At 37.3% G+C, this 22,994-nt stretch overlaps 2 protein-coding genes across 2 annotated transcripts; one reads left to right on the top strand and one right to left on the bottom strand.

Annotated features, from left to right (window-relative positions):
• Positions 1–15,949: 15,949 nt before the first annotated feature.
• LOC105983909 (olfactory receptor 51A7-like) lies at positions 15,950–16,897 on the top strand. The gene has a single exon (XM_013013941.1). It carries the CDS (start codon positions 15,950–15,952, stop codon positions 16,895–16,897), a length of 948 nt encoding a protein of 315 aa, XP_012869395.1.
• A 3,290-nt stretch (positions 16,898–20,187) lies between these two features.
• On the bottom strand, positions 20,188–21,159 carry LOC105984032 (olfactory receptor 51S1). The gene has a single exon (XM_013014073.1). The coding sequence runs from the start codon at positions 21,157–21,159 to the stop codon at positions 20,188–20,190; it is 972 nt and encodes a 323-aa protein (XP_012869527.1).
• Positions 21,160–22,994: the final 1,835 nt, after the last annotated feature.

Genomic DNA, 22,994 nt, shown 5'->3' with positions numbered 1-22,994 from the left:
TCTCTTAAAGCCCTTAGTGAGATGATTAGGTAAAATCCACAAAAGAAAAGTTGGAAATCGATTAAATCCATTAAAAATGGCATTATGAAGTTCAACGAGGTTTTTTTTTTTTGGGTGGGGGGGATCCGGTCATGGGGCCTGAACTCTGGGCCTGGGTGCTGCCCCTCAGCTCTTCAGCTCAAGGCTAGTGCTCTATCACTTGAGCCACAGCGCCACTTCCAGCTTTTTTCTTTTTTCTTATGTGGTGCTGAGGAATTGAACTCAGGGCCTCATGCATGCAAGGCAAGCGCTCTACCACTGAGCTACCTTCCCAGCCCTCAACAGGTTTGTAGAGGATACAAAGCATCTAAACTTATTTTCTTATTAACAACTACTCTGCAAAGACATCCTTAAATTTAGCCTAATTTTAGCCTAAAAAACACTGGAATATTAATTATGGAGCTATCAACCTTATGGGGGCAATAGGTATGGAACACTTCTATTGTCTATTATGTAATCTTTCTGGTACCCTCAGTTTTTCTCACTTTCATTGACTAAATATTCATTCTTTGCATTAAAATATTTTTACTAATTTTTATGGTACGTTAGCCTTATCTCAAACATCTTGGGTTCCTAAATATATGTAAGACATTAACTTCATGGCACTGCTTCTATAACCTTTGATACTAGATATTTTTCAAGGGACATAAAAATTCCAATAATTGTTTGTAGTTTTGAGAAAATAATCACTTAAAGTATAAGTAGGGTTTTAAATCATTAGCTTCAGTGTGATATTTCTTTTATATATTATTATTAGCAATCTCTTTGCTTGCTTTGTCATCTTTCATCTACTTCACAAATGTTTCTCCTCACTGTATTTTAAGATTTGTAAAAGAATTCATAGATGTATGTATGTTAAATGCATGGGTGTGCATATAATAAATGCTGATCTCTATTTTGTTTCAACTTTGTAATAATATTGTTTCTAACTTGCATAAAACTTCTGCATCTTCATTTCAACCATGATAAAAATAGAGTTTAAGTCATGATAGGATCAGCCTGGTGTCATATAACCAAATCTGTCAGAAGAAACCACTTCATAGCTAGGACTCTTGGTGACACACGTTATTGCCTTTGCTACATAGGGAGTGGTTAGGAAACCGAGCCTGACTGGGTCAAGTAGAGAAAGACTCATCATGATAGAGGTGAATATGGGTTTCACAAATGTGGACTAACTTAGAGACAGACTTGCATTTTTGCCAAGGATGCTGATATTCTACTTTACTGGAGCCTGTGGACAAGGATTCTGCATGGCACTCCAATCTCTGAGGATTTGCTACTTTCTCAAGGATGACATCTGTATTAACTACTGTCTGTGAGCCTTAATGGAACACTCAATCTTCTATACTCTTTGACAACTGATAACTTTCCCATTCACTTTTCGGCTACTAGAATTAAGCAGCCTCTTTCAAAATCATTTTTCATTCCCCTCTATTCATATGCTACCCTCATTGATAAGCCCAGGATCCCTCATTTTTCACACATTGTTTTATCTTTCCTCATTCAACACGGCTGGCTGACATGCAGATTTTTCCCCCCTGTTTGCAAAATGAAGAGCAGAGTCAACGTAGCACCTATGTCTAGAATGGGCTTTGGGGTCATTGTCAGGTACCTCTGTTTCTTCTCTGTGTTTTCCCCAGTGATTGCATGGAATCCAGTGTATTCACTGTAGAAATTCCTGTCTTTTATGCTTAGAAGTTTATGAACTGAACACAGATATACTGAAGGCTAAAAGTCACTAAGAGTGGACAGACATTTGCCAATCCCTCATTGTTTTTGTCCAAAATGGGAAGTTTTCAATACCAAAACCATTTATTAGGTTGTTGTTGACTTTAATATAAAAATGTACATTCTCTAAGCAGTAAGAAGAATATCACTTAACTTTTATTTCCCTAACCCAACTTCCTTCTATTTTTTATTTCCCTAACCCAACTTCTGGCCAGAAGTTTTTTTTTCCCCCATAGGTCAGAGCTCTCATGGTTGGAATGTATGAACACTGAAATTAAGTCATATACTTACGGTGAAATTAAGCCATATACATATAATGTGAACACCATAGCTAGGATGATCACAAGGAAGTTTTCACTCAATTTTTCTGTGCCCTCAAATAAAATCTAGCTTGCAAAACCTCTGGGTAGCTTTTTTAAAAAAGTGTTTTTTATTACCTTCAAGTGATTGTACAAAGGTGTTACCATTCAACAAAGCAGTTTATGAATAATCACCCCTTGATCAATGTCACCCCTTTCAACATCTCACCCATCCTCCCAAACCACCCCTACCCTCACTTTTCTTAATTTTCAGGTTATATATTAATTTCTTTTTGCCATTTAACCAAATAATTTATGTATACATCTTTCTCTGTATCATATCTTCAATATCTTCACTCCCCCTTTGGCCCACCCTTCCCTTCTGGGTACCTTTGGGTTGAAGAAATTTAGTGTATTATCAGAGAAGAGAGCTTGACTTCATCTATGAATGTGGGATTGAATCCATTCATGATATCCAATTAGCTCTGTTGGCTCTCTGCTACTCCACTCATATATTGAAATAGTTGTTTCCAACAATCACCTGCATTACTGAAGCCAGTAAAGGTATGACATAAAATGAGCTGAGATCTTGCGAATGAATAGCTTCAGGAAAATTCTGACTATTTCCAACTTTAAGATATCTAAAGATGAATTGTAGAGCAATAATAATGGTGGATACTGGATTCACATGTCACCTCCTTCCTGAAGGGTCTATCTGTGCAAGTCTTCTTACCTTTCTAAATCTCCCTGGAGGACAGATTCTTTCTCCTATTCCAGAGTAACATCCACTGTTCTTGGATTTCTGGACCTGGGGCTTCCAGGGATTCAGGCCTTTCTGCACAGTGTATCACCTTGTCTTCCTGCTTCTCAGACTCTATGATTTGCTTCCCTGTCTAGAAAGGCAGACATACCTGAGGTGAAAGGAATCACTCGGCTTGAGTTATACTCTATCTTACACCAATGTAAGTATTACCAGCAGCAGTTCTAATAAGTCCCTGATTTCTGCCTTGGCAGGAACCTTGAAGGACTGAAGGACTGCATCTGGTCTTTACTTTCCCCCAGTATTAGTTCTCCCCTGCCCCCTTCTATGCCTGCCCCTGGCTTCCTCTGAGACTAGGTACTGAAGCTGGAAGCGTTAACCCCGAGCTTTCCTCTCTCTTCTGAATGCACAGTGGAAAGGCAGTAGATTGGACGCACGTGCACACTGCTGTGACTGCCTGAGTGTGAACAACATATACATACCATTTTTGTTAATGTGAGAATGCATATTTACAATCGAAGGGATTTTCTGTGCAGTTTTGAAGTGTACCGATAATTCACATATGCGTTCTATGTGTACCTAAAAGGCATTAATAAAGACATGTATAAGGGGCTGGATTTGCATGTGTACAATATTCATATGTAGATGTTTGACTAATTATTTGCTTTAATGATACCTAATTTGTGGGATGTCTTCATTCTATGAGGACATGGTTGCTGAATACACATGCTTTGTGAAGTACAACTTTAGTTACATATGATAGTGTGAAACATCATAGCCATTGTGTGTTCACATGAGCATCTATACACAAGTAATGTGGGCTTCATGAGGTTGTTAGCAGCTTTTTGGTGCTGAAGTTCTCACTAAATGGTTCCAAGGCCCTGACTTCTAAGGGAATGATTAACTAGAGAGGGAAAAGGAATTCTGATGAGGATCTGGTCATTTCTGATCTTTTCTGAAACTCAAAGGCCTTCCTCACTTAAGGTGAAGAGTTACAGACTACAGCAAAACCCTCACATACCCAACTTGTAGAGGGTCTTCCTGGCTTCTCCTTACTTATTGTTTTCAGCACATACTGAATTTTAAAATTTTATGTTGATGAGATGTGAAAGAAACATGAGAAAGGAGCACTTAAAGGCAAAAAGAAAAGATTAATTTTCAGAAGGTAGAACGGTACGATTTCAGATTTGCCAGAGCTCATACATTTTTAGGGAAAAAAGACATAAAAACTGCCAAGGTTATCAAGTCTATAGTAATATACATATGGGAGATTGTGATCATACTCACAAAAGCTCCACTGTATTTTAATATCAGCATAGCAAAATCAGGTATAATATGTTTTTATAGAGATTCCAGTTTTTCAGAAACTATTTAAGGTGTTATAACTTTATACAATAGGAAGATATTGTGCTTTAAAATTTTATTTTCATCTTAAGTTGTAAATCTCAGCTATTTCAAGGGCAGAGACAGGAAGAAGAATAAATTCAAGCCCAGCCAGAGCAAAATATGAATCAGACTTCATTTCAACCAACAAGTCAAGCATTACATTTATAATCCTGGACACATGGAGGCATAAATAAGAGGATCATAGTCCAAGATGACGAGGGCAGAAGTTTGAGACCCCATTTGAAAACTTAGTAACTATAGTGAAAAGGACTGGAAATCGTGGTTCAAGTAAGTAGTCAAATGCTTTGTTAAGTAGAAGGTCAAGTACAAAACCCAATACTGCCAAAATGAAATGTTTAACTGTTTGTCCTTTTACCTTAGTATAATAAAAGCAGAAGAAAATCCAAGTCCTTTCAATTTATTTTATGCTTATTCCTTTTTCATTTAAGAGTCAGTGTAATTTTGTGTGAATAGTTCTGACTTTGTTTTACACCAGAGTCAAGTAGTAACTAAAGTAGGATCATAATCTTCAGTGATTGAAGGTCTAAGGCTCATTTAATTATGTCTCTGTAAGATTTTCTTTCCAGATTTTCCACTTGGTGTTTTTGGTCATTGGAAATATTAGCAACTGATATATTCACTGTATATTATTATATTGGCTGATGATTTCTCTTTTTGTCAAATGTACCTTTAGAGAAATATCAAATGTTTTAATGAGAATTTAAATAGTTTGTGTCATTGTTCTCATACTCAATACTCCAATTTAGGATTCTAAACCTTTTTTTCCCTTAACTTCTGAATGCACCACATCTTACACCTCTCTTTTCCCCATGTAAATGATGGGATATGTTGATTTTATTTTTTAAAAATATGTAATATCACTTTCATAGTTTTCAGAAGTAAAGATACATTCAGAAGGAAAATATTTTAATTAGATCATTCTTATGTATCGATAGCAGAGTACTATAAGATACATGGCAAATTTATTTATTTATTTATTTGTGGGGCTTGAACTGTGGGCCTTGGCACTGTTCCTGAGCTCTATCAGCTCAAGGAAGGGGCTTGCTCTACCACTTGAGCCACAGTCCCACTTCTGGTTTTCTAGTGGTTACTTGGAGCTAAAAGTCTCATGGACTTTTCCTGCCTGGGCTGGCTTTGTACTGAGATCCTCAAATCGCAGCTTCTTGAGTAGCTAGGATTACAGGCATGAGCCACTGGCGCCCAGCAAAATTATAATTTGAATATCTATTATATTATTTTTACCTTTTCCTATATAAGAGCTGAACTAAAATAAAATGTGAGTTGTGGGAAAAAAGAGTAAGTGTAGATTCTCAGAATTCAAGCCTATTCCAGATCTAAAAGTCAGAACTTTCATTTGAATAAGATTCCATTATCTCATATACATCAGATTTTTAAACATTTAATTATCTTTATAAACAAGCAATCATACACCATTAGTGCAATAACAAATACAGTTTGATTTTATCTAACTATGCAACAAAATGAAAGATGAGAGATAATTTGAATTCAAGAGGAAGCATAAAAATCTTGTCCAAAATAAATTGAGCAATAATTTGACATGACTATTGACAATTATATTGACATAAAAGGAAATAATATTTTTCCTTTCATTTGGCACATTCAGTATCCATATGAAAAAAACACCAAAGCACTCATGATTGCATATAGAAGAAGGGAAATACCAAGAAGTCTGGTTATCCTGGCAAAGTTGATTAATTTGTACATAAAAGTGGAATTTATTGGGATTAAAAATATTTGCTATATATAGTAGTAGATAGCAGTGATGGTAAAATTCAACTTGTTGGACTATTTTCCTTTTTCACATGCTGTATTTGCTTGTTATATTCTGATATCAATACAATTGTATTTTTGTCTTTCAGGAAATAAGAATGAAGAGTCAAAGCTACTTCAATGCCTGACACTGCTCATTTGAAATGAATGGTTGATGTCACTTAGTAATATAGGATTTTTTTTCTAGTCAAAGTGTATATTCTATGTTCTGTCTTAAAATTTTTATTTATTTGAATTGTGATTGAGTTACTTTTAATTTATTTATTTATTTATTGTGAAAATACTATATAGAGGGCTAACAATTACATGGGCAAGGTAATGAGTACATTTCTTATCAAGCATTGTTGCCTCCTCCTTTGTTTCCCCTTACCATCCCCCACCCTCGCCAAAGTTGTAAAGTTTGTTTTTCGACATAACGTCTTATACATCTCATTGTTGCAATGGGTCCACCTGTATCCCTATTTAAACAATTTGTTTTTTCCTTTTCCCTCCACAAATTATACCAACATCAAATATAGTGAAAACAGGGGTTATACCATGGGGGAGGGACATACAAAGCAACAAAGTTACTTTTAAAATTTGAATAAGTTGAACATAAGTATGAAATCACAGTTTTAAGACTACATGTCTATGGAAATAACACAGTGAAGCCACTTTGCACAATTAATATATGCTAATAAAAGGAGAGAGTCAGAAAGATGACTTGTCAGTTTATGTTTTTTCCCCAGGTAAACACTAAATATTATATAAATATATATTTATCTAAATAAACATAGGTAAACAAAAACTAATGAATGTTGGTGAAGGTGTGGAAAAGAAGAAACTCTTATACATTGTTGGTGGGAATGTAAATTAGTCCAGCCATTATAGAGAACAATGAATAGGATCCTCAATTTAGCATCAAAAATTTGGCTGGATTTATATCCAAAGGAAATGAAATCAGCATACCAAAGACATAGCTGCATGCCTCATGCTTATTGTAACACCATTCATAATAATTAAGATAGGGAAGCAGCCTAGGTATCTATCAACAGATGATTAGATAAATGAAATGGGACACATGTACACAATGTTAATCAGCAATATGAATAAACTGTCATTTGCAGCAAAATGGATGAATTGGAGAACATTGTTAGGGGAAATAAGGCACTCTGAAAAGCAAATATCACATGTTCTCATAAGTTGAAGACAAATGAACATTGAAGGATGAATCCAGGGGACTTCTGGAGTATAAGAGTATAACAGGGAACAAATACACAGGGAGAAAGATTAATTTTGGGTATTCCACAACACAGAGGAGGCTCTTGAAGGCTCCTAGTAAAAATTATTGGGACTGGAAAATGCTTATTATCACATTGGTCAGTGTACACTGTGGGCATCTATCAAATACCAAAGACAGTTAATATACAACATCACTCCATGCTAGTCAAGGAAAATTTGAAAAGTCATGGAAAAATAATGAAAAGTGAGACTTGTTAGCATGCCGTTTGTTCTGTTTCAGTCTAGCATGAGGAGCGTCCAGGGAAATCATGGTTGTCACATCCAGGGTAGAGTCCCAAAGGCATCTTGAAAGGAAGCTTGAGTATTATTCCGGGCTTCTTATAAGAAGGCCAGCTTCTTAGCTACCTGTGCACTGACGTGGCTGGGAAGCAAGTGGAGGAACACTTCTCCTTTGAGAGTCAGGTAAGATGCTAGGCCGACAAAGACCAAGTGCACAAGACAATGTTGAGGACTAAACTAGAGGGAGGAACGGAGTCAAGAAACAGAAATGGGGAACATAAAGGCAGGTGCTGAGAAGCAAAAGACTGCAAATCAGAGATGAAGCCTAGAAATACTGAGACAAGAGCTTTAGGCAAGAGGCACACACTGAAGATTAGCAGAATCCAGGGAGCTATTAGCAAGAACTTAAAACAAGTATTTAATTACAGAAGAAATAACAATGCCAGCTGTATCAAAGAAATGAGTAGCTTGTTAAATTGTAATTCTGTGTAACCTTAAATGTGGCAAGTTGTATTATTTCCGCTTCTTTCAGATATGAAATAAGACTTCTAAAATCCTTTTATTCAACATCAGCTCTATCTCTCTACACTCTCCCCATTCGCTTTTGGCCCTCTTAACAGCACAACCAGAAAGACATGTTTCAAACACATATTGATTATTTTTAAACTACCAGAGCAACAATTGGAAATAAAGATCAACAATATTTTTTAAAGTCAAAGGTTTTTGTGCAATATGACTCTAGCAGAAAATCAGTTACTATCATCTAGTCATGAAGGAGCAAGAATTATTATATTTATTGCCTGGCCAGAACAATTGCACATTTGAATGTCTACCATATTTCCTAGGATATATTCCCTGAACACAGACATCTGTATTTAGCACAATTACTTTCTAATTCCTTTCCTATCAAGCAAACCACAGCACATCACTAAAACAGCAGCAGACACACAACACAGCAGATACGTGAGCTGCATCCTCAAACGTTTGCCATTATTTCATCTGAGTTGAGACATAGCTTCGTGTTTAAAACTATTCCAAATCATTCATATATGCAGGCATGACTTACAAATACTAACCTACTCAACCAATTATATAGAATTATAGTGAATTGGCAAAAATGTCTTGAAGTAAATAGGATAAAGCTCATGTATTTTGATGCTAGCTTCACCACCAAGATGGCAAGGTAGATTAAATGTTCTTTGGAACATTTTTTTTAAACCTTCTTACCCCTAATTTTGTTTACACATTTTTTTGCAATCATACTTGTGCTTAATGCAGTGTACTCTTCATATTTTATATAATAGCTTAGAGGTAATGCTAAGGAAGTCAGAAGTGTATTTATTTATTCTAATATCATTACAAGATTTGTTTAGCTCCTTTAAAATTTTAATCCAAATGAAAAGATGTATAAAATAGGGATGTTTTAAAAAAGTGACAGTCCAGCTAGACTTGTACCTCAGTGGTAAACCATGCAAGTAGCATGAGTGAAGCTCTGGGTTCAATCCTTAGCAGCAAAATATGTAAATGAATGAATGCAATGTTCGCTAATTGTGTCAACTTCATTTGTGATATGCATTTTTTCATGAGAGATACAAAATATGATGAACTATGATATTATCATATCTTTATCTCATTCTGAGAATTTTGAAAATGCTGTTTACATATTATAATAAATATTTTATAGCTTCACAAATAACTTTATTGATTCCAATAGCATATTAAATTTTGATATTAAATAATCAAAGACATCTTCTCTTTTTTGTTGTTTTCCATATTATACTGTATGTATTTGCATGGTCATAGCATGAATGTAGTTTTAGGATCTGTCAGTCACTATCCATTAAAAAATTATTGAGTACTACTGATTAATGATGATTTGATTCCCTAAATGAGAGAATTCACATCTATTTCTTATGGAGGAAGAATCCTATCTCCTGGGAGAGAAGGAACTTAGGTTATTTAGCAATATTTTGCAGCTCTCCTATAGTTATGAAATACAAAAGTTAGTGGTATCGATACATTTTTTAGTTTGTGGCTACTGTGAGAAATCTATTTTTATACAATTTTATTGGTCACTTTTATGGACAGGAAAAGCTACAGAGCTGTGGAGTTGAATTTTCTATTTCGTTATGTTGGTAATTGTATTTGAAGAAATTATAGTCTTTTCTTTTGGATGTTTGAGTGAAAAAAAATGAATTCAAACCTAAAATTATGTAAACATTTTATTTTTTTGAAAAATGACACAAATTTTTCAATTTGTTCTTTTTTTCATTTCCTAGTATTGTTGAATAGTAATTATAATAGTAGATGTGGTAGCATGTAACTGAAAATAAAAATGTTTTAAATAGATCTTTAGCAAACATGCTTCCTCTGAATTGATGGTAAGTACTCATTACAGAAGTTTTATTTTCATTTTAAATATTAAATATTTTAACCCAAATTATAACTGAATTGTATGAATTTTTCCATCTCTTAAGAAACTTGTATTTCTCCATGCTTTTTTGTACTTATACTATCAGTGTATTTCTTTTTATTTATTTATTTTTGTTGGTTGTGGGGCTTGAACTCAAGGCCTGGGTGCTGTCCCTGAGCCTCTTTGTGCTCAAGGCTAGCACTTTACCACTTGAGCCATGGCACTTATGGTTTTTAAGTGGTTAATTAGCTATAAGAGTCTCACAGGGACTTTTTTGCCTGGGTAGGCTTTGGACCACAAACAGCCACCTGAGTAGCTAGTATTACAGGTGTGAGCCACTGGCACCTGGCTTGGTATATTTCTTAATATCAATAATTGTTTTCAATGATAGGACTAAGTTTATGACATGGGATGCAACATCATTTTTTTAGTATTTATTTATTTGTAATTCTGAGAATCAAACTCAAAGCCTTGTGCATGCAAGGTGGGCACTTCACAATCGAGCTATCCCAGAAACATAACATTCTTTAAAAAGTTTTGTGTCTGAGTTAGTAACTTGCATTTGGCTTCGTTCGTAATTTGATGAACACACTCTTATCTTTTTTATATCTTCTGGAATAGTGTTTTCATCTTTGCATCATGGACATTTGGGCCTCTACTTTGCTGTAGAAGTCTGTTGTGTATTTTAAGATGTGAAGCAACTTTTCTAGCTTCTCTTTCCTATATTCAGGACTCTTCCCAGCTATGACAACCAAAAATGACTTCAAGTATTTTTAAATGACTTTTGGGGAGGGTGGATTCTCTTTCTTATAAATGATTTTGTAATAGATGAAAATGCATTGCTTTTCCTTTGCCAATATTCCAGGAATGAGAATAACATTGTTTTCCAAGTCTTCCACCAGAATAACTTTTGGTGGAAGGGAGCTCATATCACTGACTCATGTTTATCTATTTCTGTCAGTGTGATTCCATTTTTTTGGCTCACTGGACTAGCAATGGGCAGGGTAAGGCAAAAACTAGATGATATCCATACATATGTAGATTCTACATGATTGTTGAGTCCTTATATGAAAAGAGGACTGTCTGATGATATTTAAAAGTCTCCAGTCTCCATTTCTTTTTATTTTATTTTTTTATTGTGAAAATACTGTACAGAGGGGTTACAATTACACAGGCAAAATAATGAGTACATTTCTTATCAAGCATTGTAACCTCCTCCTTTGTTCCCTTTCCCATCCCTTCCCATCCTCCCCCCTATCCCCCCATCCAATACTCCCTGCCCCCCCTCCACCAAAGTTGGAAAGTTCGTTTTTGACATAACGACTTGTACATCTCATTGTTGCAATGGGTCCACCTGTATCCTTATTTAAACGACTTGTTTTTCCCTTCCCCTCCACAAATTATACCGACATCAAATACAGTGAAAGCAGGGGTTATACTGTGCAGGAGGGACATACAAAGCAACAAAGAAATAATCTTATAAATGAGTTAGAAACAATTGCATGAAAGAAAAAAAACATTTGAATACATATCTTAGGGTTCATTTCCCTAACATCACCTTATCTGACCTTTTCTGCTTGACTCAGACATATACTAGATATTGCAAATAAGGGAAACCATGGGACCTATGTTTCTTTGGGCTTGGCTTACTTCACTTAATATAATTTTTTCCAAGTCAAAGAAATCATCTTATAAATATGTTAGAAACAATAGCAAGAAAGAAAAACCATTTGAATCCTTATCTTGGGGTTCATTTCACCTAACATCAACTTACCTGACCGTTTCTGCTTGTCTCAGACATATACTAGTTATTGCAAATAAGGGAAACCATGGGGCCTATGTTTCTTTGGGCCTGGCTTACTTCACTTAATACATTTTTTCTAAGTCTTTCCATTTCTATTGGAAAGCCCTTATTGACATAATGTGAGGAAGGGAGGAGATCCATTGTTCCCAGGGGACTAGGTATATGTTAATTCTTGGGAAGATCAACTGACACTAAAAAGAGTATGAGAATATAAATACAATGCGAATTCTCACCAGGGTGCTAGAGCAGACCAGCTGTAGAAGCTTCAAAACTTGAAACCTTTCTATACTTGCTTTGGAATAAAGCAGCTAGAGAGGGGATAACATTCTGGAGACTTGCATTAACTATCTCTAGAGAAAGCTTACATTTTCTTAGAAAAATACTGAAATTTATAGAGACCAAACCTATGCCTTTTAGAAAACTGGAAGTAAAATTGTTTTGTAGATTGTCCAATGTGCAGGATGAAGCTACTTTTAGGTTGAAAAATTTATGGCTGCAAATGATGGTCTATAGGTGGGTAGGCATGTTGCTTGTATTTTCATGATGATCAAAATTGAAGAAACAATATGGCCAATGGTAATTCACATCTTCAGTTTACCTGACTTAAGTTGGGACCTTGTGGAAGAATGGCTTCTGACACAGAATTGTGCAATAGTCCCTTCTGAAAAAACATAAAATGGCACAGGCAGTGTGTCATTACATTTATCTATCACTGTGAATCTCACTCCCCAGAGAAGCTCCTTCTGGTAGCTGTACTGCGGGGCTGCTCTGGTGTGGTGCTCCTTGAATTCTCAATCTTCCTGGCATAGCCTCTCAAGTGCTGAGATTACAAGCATTCATTACCCTGCCCAGGCTGGTATGGAGTTTATTTTTTTCTGGACTATGCACTGTGGTCTCACAATTTAATATCTATACATATTTTTTCAAAGACCTTTCTGTTTCTAAATAAAAGATTTGATTTCTGAAATAGTATGGAGTTTTTAAAAGGTGAATTACTCAATTTGTCAGTGATACTGGCACTAGGACTTTGATCAGTATTAGACTCAAACATCAGATGAATCTGAATTGGTTATCAATTTATGGCTAGACAGAGAAAAGCCAAGAGCACTGAGAAAGGAATAAGAATAGGTAGTGAAGGAAAGTAAGAGTTATGAATTACAAACAGGAAAGCTTCCATTGCATGGAATATTGTGACTTCTTTTAGTACATACAAGTGAGAGTTATCGTGCATGGTACATGTCAAGAGAGAATTGATTACATTCGAAAGACTGAGACAAAATTGACACTAAACACTGCATAGAAATTGTGCTCTCCTCATCTAGTCTTCTCCTGTCTCTTCATATGACATGTTTATGACATGTCCACTAAGTCTTCATAGCTCTTAACCAAATCAACTTTGAATGTGTTTTTTTTCAGCAGAGAGATAAGCCAGCTATTGTTTCCTTAGCTCTCCCTGACTGATTCTATTTCAATCACCATTAGCTATTTTCTTTGATCTGGATAAAACAGCCTCATGAAAAATGCTCAGGGATCCCCCAACAACAAATTCTCAAAGAAACAACTGCCCCATAAATAAATGGGCTAAAGACTTAAAGAGAAACTTCTATGAAAAGGAAATAAGAATGGCCAATAGACACATGAAGAAATAAATGTGCAACTTCTCTAGCCATAAAAGAAATGCAACTCAAAACAACATTGAGATACCACCTCACTCCAGCTAGAATGGCTATAATCAAGAACTCTAATAACAACAGAAACTGGAGGGGATGTAGCCAGAAAGGAACCTTACTGCATTGTTGGTGGGAGTGCAAACTTGTTCAACCACTTTGGAAAGCAGTATGGAGGTTTCTCAAAAGACTCTACATAGAGCTCCCCTATGACCCAGCAATCCCACTTTTGAGCATTTACTCAAAGGATCACAAACAAGGCCATACTAAAGCTACCTGCACAACTATGTATATCCCAGCATTATTTATGATAACTAAGATATGGAAGCAACCCAGCTGCCCCTCAGTAGATGAATGGGTCAATAAAATATGGTATATATACACAACGGAATTCTATGCCTCCATCAGAAAGAATGACATTGCCCCATTTGTTAGGAAATGGAAAGACTTGGAAAAAAAATATAAAGTGAAGTAAGCCAGGCCCAAAGAAACATAGGTCCCATGGTTTCCCTTATTTGCAATAACTAGTATATGTCTAGGACAAGCAGAAAAGGTAAAAAAGCTATGTATATATGACCATATAAGATGATGTTAAGTGAAATTAACACCAAGACAGGGACATAAGTGTTTTTTTTTTCTTTCTTGCTATTGTTTTTTAAATGTACTTATAGTGCACTAAGTGATTTTTTTTTGTTTCTTTTGTATGTTCTTCCCCCATGGTATAACCCCTGTTGTCACTGTATTTGATGTTGGTGCCCTGCATCTTGTATATACACTTTTCTGATTTGGGGAGGGGAAGGGAAAAAACAAAATGCTTAAATAGGGATACAGGTTTACCCATTGTAACAATGAGTGTACAAGACACTATGTTGAAAACGAATTTTACAACTTGTGGGGGGGGGAGGGAGGAGTTGGGGAGGTGGGGAGAGAAGGGATGCTAGGGGCAAAACAAAGGAGGAGGAAACAATGCTGGATAGGAAATGTACTCATTACCTTAATCATGTAACTGTAACCCTGTTGTACACTATTTTTACCATAAAAATGTATTTAGGGCTGGGAAGGTGGCTCAATGACAGAGTGCTTGCCTTTCATGCATGAGGCCCTGGGTTTGATTCCTCAGCACCACATAAGCAGAAAAATCTGGAAGTGCACTGTGGCTCAAGTGGTAGAGTGCTAGCCTTGGGCTGAATTGAAAGGGGTAGGAATTTTAAAAATATAGAAGAATACAAAGAATAACTGAAATCTTCAGGATGGGCAGTCTTAAGGTGTGTAAATTTGCATGTGTAGATTCATTTCCCCTTGGGAATGAACAATGTGAAACAAGAGCCTGAAATTCCTTTTGGTCCAATATTCCAACCATATTCATCCATACTACTGTGAGTATGTATGTGTGCACACAAACATGTTTGTGATTTCATGTATGATTTTATAGTCTCAGTCCATATTTTTAAATAAATGGCCAGAATAGAAATATTTTTTATAATTTTAGGTGTATATGATCTCTATCACTTTTGGCTTTTCTTTTGGGCAAATATGATTTAAAAATATTCTGGAAAACATTTAGAAATGTGAAGAAGTTTACAGCTTTTACACCAATACGTCATCAGCCAAATTTAACATGCCCTTTAGTTTGAAATATAAGTGCCATGAAGTATAAGTTAATATTCTGGCCTCCTTTAACCCTTACTCCTGTAACACTGTATTATGTGGTAGTACCTGGCCACTCTACAGTCTTGATATTTGAACTCTTTTATGTTATAAAAGACTAGTCATTTTAATTAATATATAAATATCAAAAGCTATGGTTGAAGAAAGCATATTAAAACACTTTGGTATTCTTAGTTTTAGTTATTCAGGAATATATCTGAGAAGAAGGATTTCTATAAAAATAGAGTGGAAGAATAGCATAAAAGTCTTTAAATACTATGAAGAACCTGTTTAAATGCACAGCACATTTTCTTTGTATAGAAAAAATAGGAGTAAGCTGGTGCCGGTGGCTCATGCTTATAATCCTAGCTACTCAGGAGGCTAAGATCTGAGGATCGAGATTCAAAGCCAGCCTGGGCAGGAAAGTCCATGAGACTCTTATTCCAATAAAAACCACTAGAAATCTGGAAGTGGCATTGTGGCTCAAGTGGTAGAGCGCTTGCCTTGAGCTGAAGAGCGCAGGGACAGTGCCCAAGTCCAGAATTCAAGCCCCATGACCGACAAAAAAAAAAAAAAGAAAAAAGAAAAAATAGGAGTATATTATTTCTTGCCTCTTGTTTGTTTTGTTAATTTTCAGATAGTGTGCCATTATATAACCCAGACTGGATTTAAACTCACTATGTAGTGCAGACTGGCTTCAAAACTGTGATTCCTCTGCCTTAGACTCCCAAGTGCTGAGATTATAGGTGTGCACTATAATGTCTGGCTTTCCTGTCCTATAAGTTGGAGCTATTAACCCTTAAGTAAACTTAGTTCTGCGTGGTGACTACAACTCAAAAGTATTTTTTTGTTTATTGTTGGTGTTATTGTAGATCTGGAAGTGGCTATTTCTTTATGATGCTTCTTCTCAATACCTCGAAGGTTGAAGTCTCCTCATTTCTGTTGATTGGGATCCCAGGTCTTGAATATATGCACATTTGGATCTCCATCCCTCTCTGCCTCATCTATGTAATGGCCATTCTGGGTAACTGCACCATCCTCTGTGTCATCAGCACAGAGCCTTCCCTGAAGGAGCCCATGTACTATTTCCTTTCCATGCTAGCTCTCTCTGACCTGGGTTTGTCTTTCTCCTCCATTCCTACTATGCTAAGAATCTTCTTATTCAATTCAACTGAGATTTCTGGGGATGCATGCATTGCCCAGGAATTCTTCATCCATGGGTTCACAGATATGGAGTCTTCGGTTCTTCTGATTATGTCCTTCGATCGATTTGTCGCCATTCGTTACCCTCTGAGATACAGCTCCATTCTCACCAGCTCTAGAGTTGGGCATATTGGACTGGTATTTGCTGTTAAAAGCATTCTCTTAGTGCTTCCCCTTCCTTTTACTTTAAAGAGACTCAGATACTGTCATAAGCAACTATTATCTCATTCCTACTGCCTCCACCAGGATGTTATGAAGCTGGCTTGCTCTGACAACAGGGTTAACTTTTACTATGGGCTGTTTGTCGCACTCTGTATGATGTCAGATAGTGTGTTCATTGTGGTCTCCTATGTGTTCATCCTAAAGACTGTGTTAGGTATTGCATCCCATGGGGAGCAACTCAAAGCTCTTAACACCTGCGTCTCGCACATCTGTGCTGTGCTCATCTTCTATGTGCCCATCATCACCCTGGCTGTCATGCATCGCTTTGCTAAGCATAAATATCCTTTAGCTATGATTCTTATAGCAGATGCTTTCTTGTTGGTACCACCCTTGATGAATCCGATTGTATACTGTGTAAAAACTCGGCAGATTAGAGAGAAAGTCTTGGAAAAACTGGGCCTGAAGAGACAAAGGTAAACACTCCATTTTCTCTGTTGTAAACTATGCTGAGAGCAAGATAATGTTTCTTCTAAAAGAGATTGTTCCATTATTTCAGTTTTTAACTTCAGTCAATCAACCCTATCTTTTTAAATTGTTCTGGTACTGAAAAAGAAGAGGCTATCTATGTCATAGAGGTTATATGAATTCTTCATTGTTTTTTGGATGATTGAAAACATTCCATTCTCAGGTAAAATAATGAAGAGCAAGAATATCGAAAACATTCTACAGAAGACTGTCACAGAGAGAAGCTTGTAAGATTCCAAAAGCACTTAACATCTCTATATTGGACTCTTTATTGTACTCCTCATTGTGATTTTCATTAAACTCTACATGTCTGAGTTTGTCTGCATCCATTCTCTACTCTACCACTCAAAGTGTGACTCACTGAGCAGCAGTGGCAATCATCAAGAAAGCTAGCAAAATTGTTGACTCCCAGTTTTCTGCTGCAAGCTTCTGAGTCAATCTGCATTCCAACCCAAGCAATTGTCACAGGCATTTGAGTTTGAGGAATCTGTTCTAGGGCTATGTGAAAAGGGAGACAGAAAAGCTCTTAACATTTTATTCAATTCCATCCTTGGTGAAGTCAATTTGGGAGGAGGAAATTATAGAAGGGCGTTGGCTTTTGGCAACATTATAGCACAGATAAGGCTTCATTCTCCTGGCTCGGTTGTCAACGGCCCCTTTATATTGCCAACAGTACACATGTTTCTCTCACACCCACTAGGTTGTGAATTTCCATAGGGCGATCACTGTGTATTATTCAACTTTAAACCCCTTGTCATAAAAGTAACTTGTCCATAGTGTTCTAGGTAGATGTGTGAAAATTTGTATTAGAAGAATAGTTTAAAAGCGAGTCAATGAGTGGCCAAAGAGGGTGTAATAAATATTGAGAATTCTAGAAGATTCTGGAACAAAGAAAAATTTAAGTTGTCTTACCATCTAATAGGCAATGAAGTCCAGGATGAGTCCTGCCAGTTCTGCTGCTGTAAGTCAGTGTAGTTATCACCTGGCTTTAACCCTACACCTTCTCTTCCTCACATTTCAAAGTAAGAAGTTAGCATTTCAGGGACTTTAGAAAGTTTGGTTGAGCGACAAAGAATCTTCCCTTGGGTCTGGCACCAGTGGTTCACGCCTGTAATCCTAGCTACTCAGGGGACTAAGATCTGAGGATTGTGGTTCAAAGCCAGCCCAGGTAGGAAAGTCCTGTGAGATTCATATCTCTAATTCACCACCAGAAGCCCAGAAGTGTAGTTGTGGTTCAAGTGATAGAGTGCTAGCCTTAAGCAAGAAAGCACAGAGCCTGGGACTAGTACAGAGTGGGCAAGGGAAGGAATGACACAAAGATGTCCACTCTCTCCACTCCTCTTCAATATAGTACTGGAATTCCTAGCTAGATCAATAAGGTAAGAGTCAAACATAAAGGGAATCCAAATAGGGAAAGAAGATGTAAAACTCTTCCCCTTTGTAGATGACATGATCCTGTATTTTAAAAAAAACCTCATAGATTCCTTTCCCAAGTTACTTGAGCTGATCTGGAACTTTGGCAAAGTAGCAGGGTATAAAATTAACAGGAACAGTGCAGGGGAATATCAATACCAAACTTGAAACTCTATTATAAAGCCATAGTAATAATAACAGCTTTGGTACTGGCATAAGACTAAGCCTGAGGGCCAATGGAATAGAATTGAAGACACAGAAATGAACCCATAGACTCATAGTTACATAATATTTGATAAGGGAGCCAAAAACACAGGATGGAAGAAAGACAGCCTCTTCTAGAAGTGGTATTGTCAGAATTGGCTATACACATGCAGAAAACTGAAGTCAGAAATTTATATATCATATTGCCCCCGAATCAACACCATATGGATCAAAGACCTTAATGTAAGACCAGATACTCTGATACTCTGAAAATATTACAGGAAGGGATAAGGGAAACACTATGGCTCCTTGGCATGAGTCAAAACTTCCTAAGTAAAGATCCAGAAAACTCTCATCATTTTGTTATTCCTTTTTCCTTCTCCAAATCAGATAAGTATATATACAAGACACAGTGTACCAAATCTAAAACAGTGATAACAGGAGATAAACCAAAGGAAAAAAAATGAGAGGAAAAAGAAATAACTTCACACTGTACATAAAAAACTCTCCTTCCTTCTTTCTTTCCTTCCTTCCTTCCTTCCTTTCTTCCTTCCTCCTTCCCCCTTCCTTCCCTCCTTCCTTCCTTCCTCCCTCCCTCCCTCTCTCTCTTTTTTCTTCCTTCCTTTCTTTCTTTCGTTCTTTCTTTCCTTCTATTTTGTACTGAGGATTGAACCAAGGATGTAGTACTTGCTAGGCAAGTACACGGCCCAGCAAAATGTCAGATCTTCACTTTTTTTTGTTGGTCATGGGCTTGAACTCAGGGCCCGGGCATTGTCCTTGAGTTCTTTTGCTCAAGGCTAGCATTCTACCACTTGGGGCCACAGTGCCATATCCTAGACTCTTATTTGCCCAAACAGGTCATGAGGACAAAATTGAACAGAAAAAGTCTTGTGCCCAAACTCAAAAGACAAAACAAAAATAAGCCTATTGTTCTCATCCCACCCTCATTGAAGTGGCCACTACCAGGAAATAAAGAATTGAGACAGTATTTTTTGTATATAATATATTTAATTATGCAGAATTGTAACAACAAGCATGCCTTATATTCAAAACTTTAAAAACAAAAGAATCAAAATAACCAGTTGTCTTCCTCTATTTGTTATTGGTTGAGTTCCCTGTCCTGTCTCTCAGAGGGAAATGCCTAAATGAAAGATTCACTGCATTGTCTTTCATGTAATTCCTTTGGGTCATTCAGAATCTTATTTCTTATCAGGGTGCAACACAAGTGGAAAGCCCTCCACCCAGCTAGGCAGGCTGCTTCTGTCTTCTCCTTCATCTCCTGTGCCTTCTGTCTGATACTTGCCCCTTTTCTCAGTTATGCAGGCAGAGATAGAGCAAGTAACTTAACAGCCAGAGAACAACAATAGCCCTGCACATGAAGAGTTGTGGCAAGACCGAGAGTCTTTCAATGCACGGGCATATAGAGTACAACTATGGATGGTTTGCATCTATTTTCTTCAGCTTTCTTAAACCCACCACAGGCACACTTCTAGGGAGAGGCAGCTACAATCATGCATAGACACTTGTTTACCTAAATGGCTATTTCATGCATGGCAACCAGTTCTCAGTGGTGGAAGCTTTGGCATGGGGAGCCTTCTCCAAGCAAATGTGGAAGGACATCTCACTCACAGAGCACAGCCAACCTTCCTGGGCTGCATCCTCTTGAGTATCCTCTCTCTAATCTCCTTCATCTTGACACTGTATAGAATAGGATTTAACAGTGGAGGAAGCAGGAAGTGAATGTAAGAGAGAAGCGTATGGGCAGGCTGAGGGAGGGGCAACTTGAGCCGGTTAATGAGTGCCAAGAGAACCATAGGCACATAGAAGAGAAGCACAGCAGACAGGTGGGCAGCACAAGTTTGACCAGCCTTCCAGCGATCCTCCCTGGACCCCACACCTTGAAGCACTCTGACAATCAGGCCATAGGAGAAGAAAATAAGCAATGGGTCTAATGCCATGGCCGACAGGACTACAACTAAACTGTAAACTGTACCCCAAGCTCCTGGGCAGGCTAGGCGGGCTATATCTGGGTGTAGGCAGTAAGAATGGGTCAGGACCTGTGAGTGGCAGTAGGGCATGTGGGCCAGGAGGAATGGCAGGGGCAGATGGAGACCCAGGCATCGAAAAAGAATGGCTAGGCCGATCTTGCTAGTGACCCCGTTGGTGAGGAGTGACGGGTATTGGAGAGGGCGGCAGATAGCCAATGCCCTATCAAAGGCCATGGCAAGCAAGACTGAGGATTCCATGACAGAAAAGACATGGACAAAGAACATCTGCAAGAGGCAGGTGGAGGCAGGGATAGCACGAGCATCAGCAAAAGCCAAGCCCAGCAAGGTGGGCATCAGGGCCGAGGCCAAGCCAACATCAGACAGGCTAAGCAGGAAGAGGAAGAAGTACATTGGACGGTGCAGCGTGGGCTCCAGGACAATGATCCAGAGGACAGTACCATTGCCCACTGCAGAGATAAGGTAGACAGTGATGAGAGGTATTGTCCACCAGGATGGTGCAGCCGACAAGCCAGGCAAGCCCACCAGCAGGAAGGTAGGAGCCATTGGAATGCTGATGTTGGAGGCTGTCTGGGTGGAGAGTGTTGACATCGTTCAGGGTCACACTTTGAACTCTGAAAACTAAAAAGTGAATTGCCAAGATTTACTTAATTGCATAACACATTGGTATAATGCTTTCCACAGTAGGCTGCATCTCCACTTTCCTGTCCTACACAAACAGATACCCAAGCCAGGCGTGGTAGCACAGGCTATACTATGGACTCTCAGTAATTGGGATGTGGAGGCAGGAGGATTGGGAGTCTAAGGGCAGCCTAGGCTACATAGGGAGACTCTCTCAAAATAACTAGGCAAGCAAATAAACCACCCATCCCAACTAAACAATGCATGCCTAGTATCTCTTTCCAGACTAGAGAGGAATTTTCTCAGTGTGACAAAGAGAGAAAGCTACAGTGAATCAGGGATGCTTATCTGTAAAATCCAGCTCCTCTCTAGGGTTTGAAATTTAAGAAAAGGTACAACTCTTCCTATTTTTTTATTCTAAATCATACTAAAGGTTCTAGGTAATGCAAAGAAAGAAATGTAAGCTTCTACTCTGGGAAGGAGAAATAATCTCTATGAATATAGGACATAAAATGTTATGTAGAAAATCCTGTTTAAAAACCTGATAAAATTAATCAAGGCATTAGTAGGGCCATAGGATAAAATAATGCCTACCTATAAACATAAATTGGATATCCATAATACAATAGGAATATGAAATGAGAAAACAAAATTGAGAAAATAACATATTCATGATACCATTATAAATAAAAAACAATAGCAAGAAAGAAAAAAAACATTATTTGATGTTGGTATAATTTGTGGAGGGGAAGGGAAAAAACAAATAGTTTAAATAGGGATACAGGTGGACCCATTGCAACAATGAGATGTACAAGATGTTATGTCAAGAAACGAACTTTACAACGTTGCCCGGGGGGGGGGGAAGAGGAGGGATTGGGAAGGGCTGGGAAGGGGAAACAAAGGAAGAGGCAACAATGCTTGATAAGAAATGCACTCATTACCTTGCCCATGTAATTGTCACCCCTCTGTACAGTATTTTCACAATAAAAAAATAAAAAGAATAAGAGAATGTATACGGACAGTGCACAAATCATATCCTAAAAATTATAAAACAATGTCAAGGACTTAGAAACGTTAAAAAGTGTAGATATTCTTCAGTTATAGATTGGAAAATTTGATACAGATAAGGTATAAAGTACACCCAGGTGAATCTTCCATGTTCAAGAGGTCCATAACAAAAGGTTAGCATGCCGTTTCATTGGGATCCAGAAGCTTAACCTAAAATTTTGATTAAAAAAAATCAAGAAACTTCACAATAACAGGCCAGAAACAGGCTGTTTGAAACGAAGCCATAAGTTAAAAATATCAATTAATGTGACAATGCTAAGTTAAAACAACTCCTATGGAATATGGATAGCTTAAGTATAGTTAAAATAAAGAAGATAGGATAGATGCATGAAGGGAAAAGGGGGAGAATTCAGCCATAAAAGTTCAATGCATATCTTACAAAATTTAAAGATATGAAGGGAGCAGAGGGGCTGGGGGAGATGGTGAAGAATGATGAGAGGAGTAACATCATTTAAGATGTATTCATAAACTGCTTTGTTGACCACAACTCCTTTGTACAACCACTTAAAGGTAATAAAATATATTAACAATAAAAGAGATGATAGGATACAAATCTCCATAATAGGAAAATATTTGAAGCTCAGATTACTGACAAAAAGTGTAGAATTTGGAACATTTAGAGAGCTACAATTAATTAGAAGAAATTTAAAATGCAATGATGCATATAAAACAAATACAAATAGTAACAACTGGATAATAAAATTAGTTTCAGTGGTTACAAGCAGAATACGTGTTTT

This window comes from Dipodomys ordii, unplaced genomic scaffold (assembly GCF_000151885.1).
Source record: "Dipodomys ordii isolate 6190 unplaced genomic scaffold, Dord_2.0 Scaffold22, whole genome shotgun sequence".
Lineage (NCBI taxonomy): Eukaryota > Metazoa > Chordata > Mammalia > Rodentia > Heteromyidae > Dipodomys > Dipodomys ordii.
This window is presented reverse-complemented; position numbering and strand designations above follow the sequence as displayed.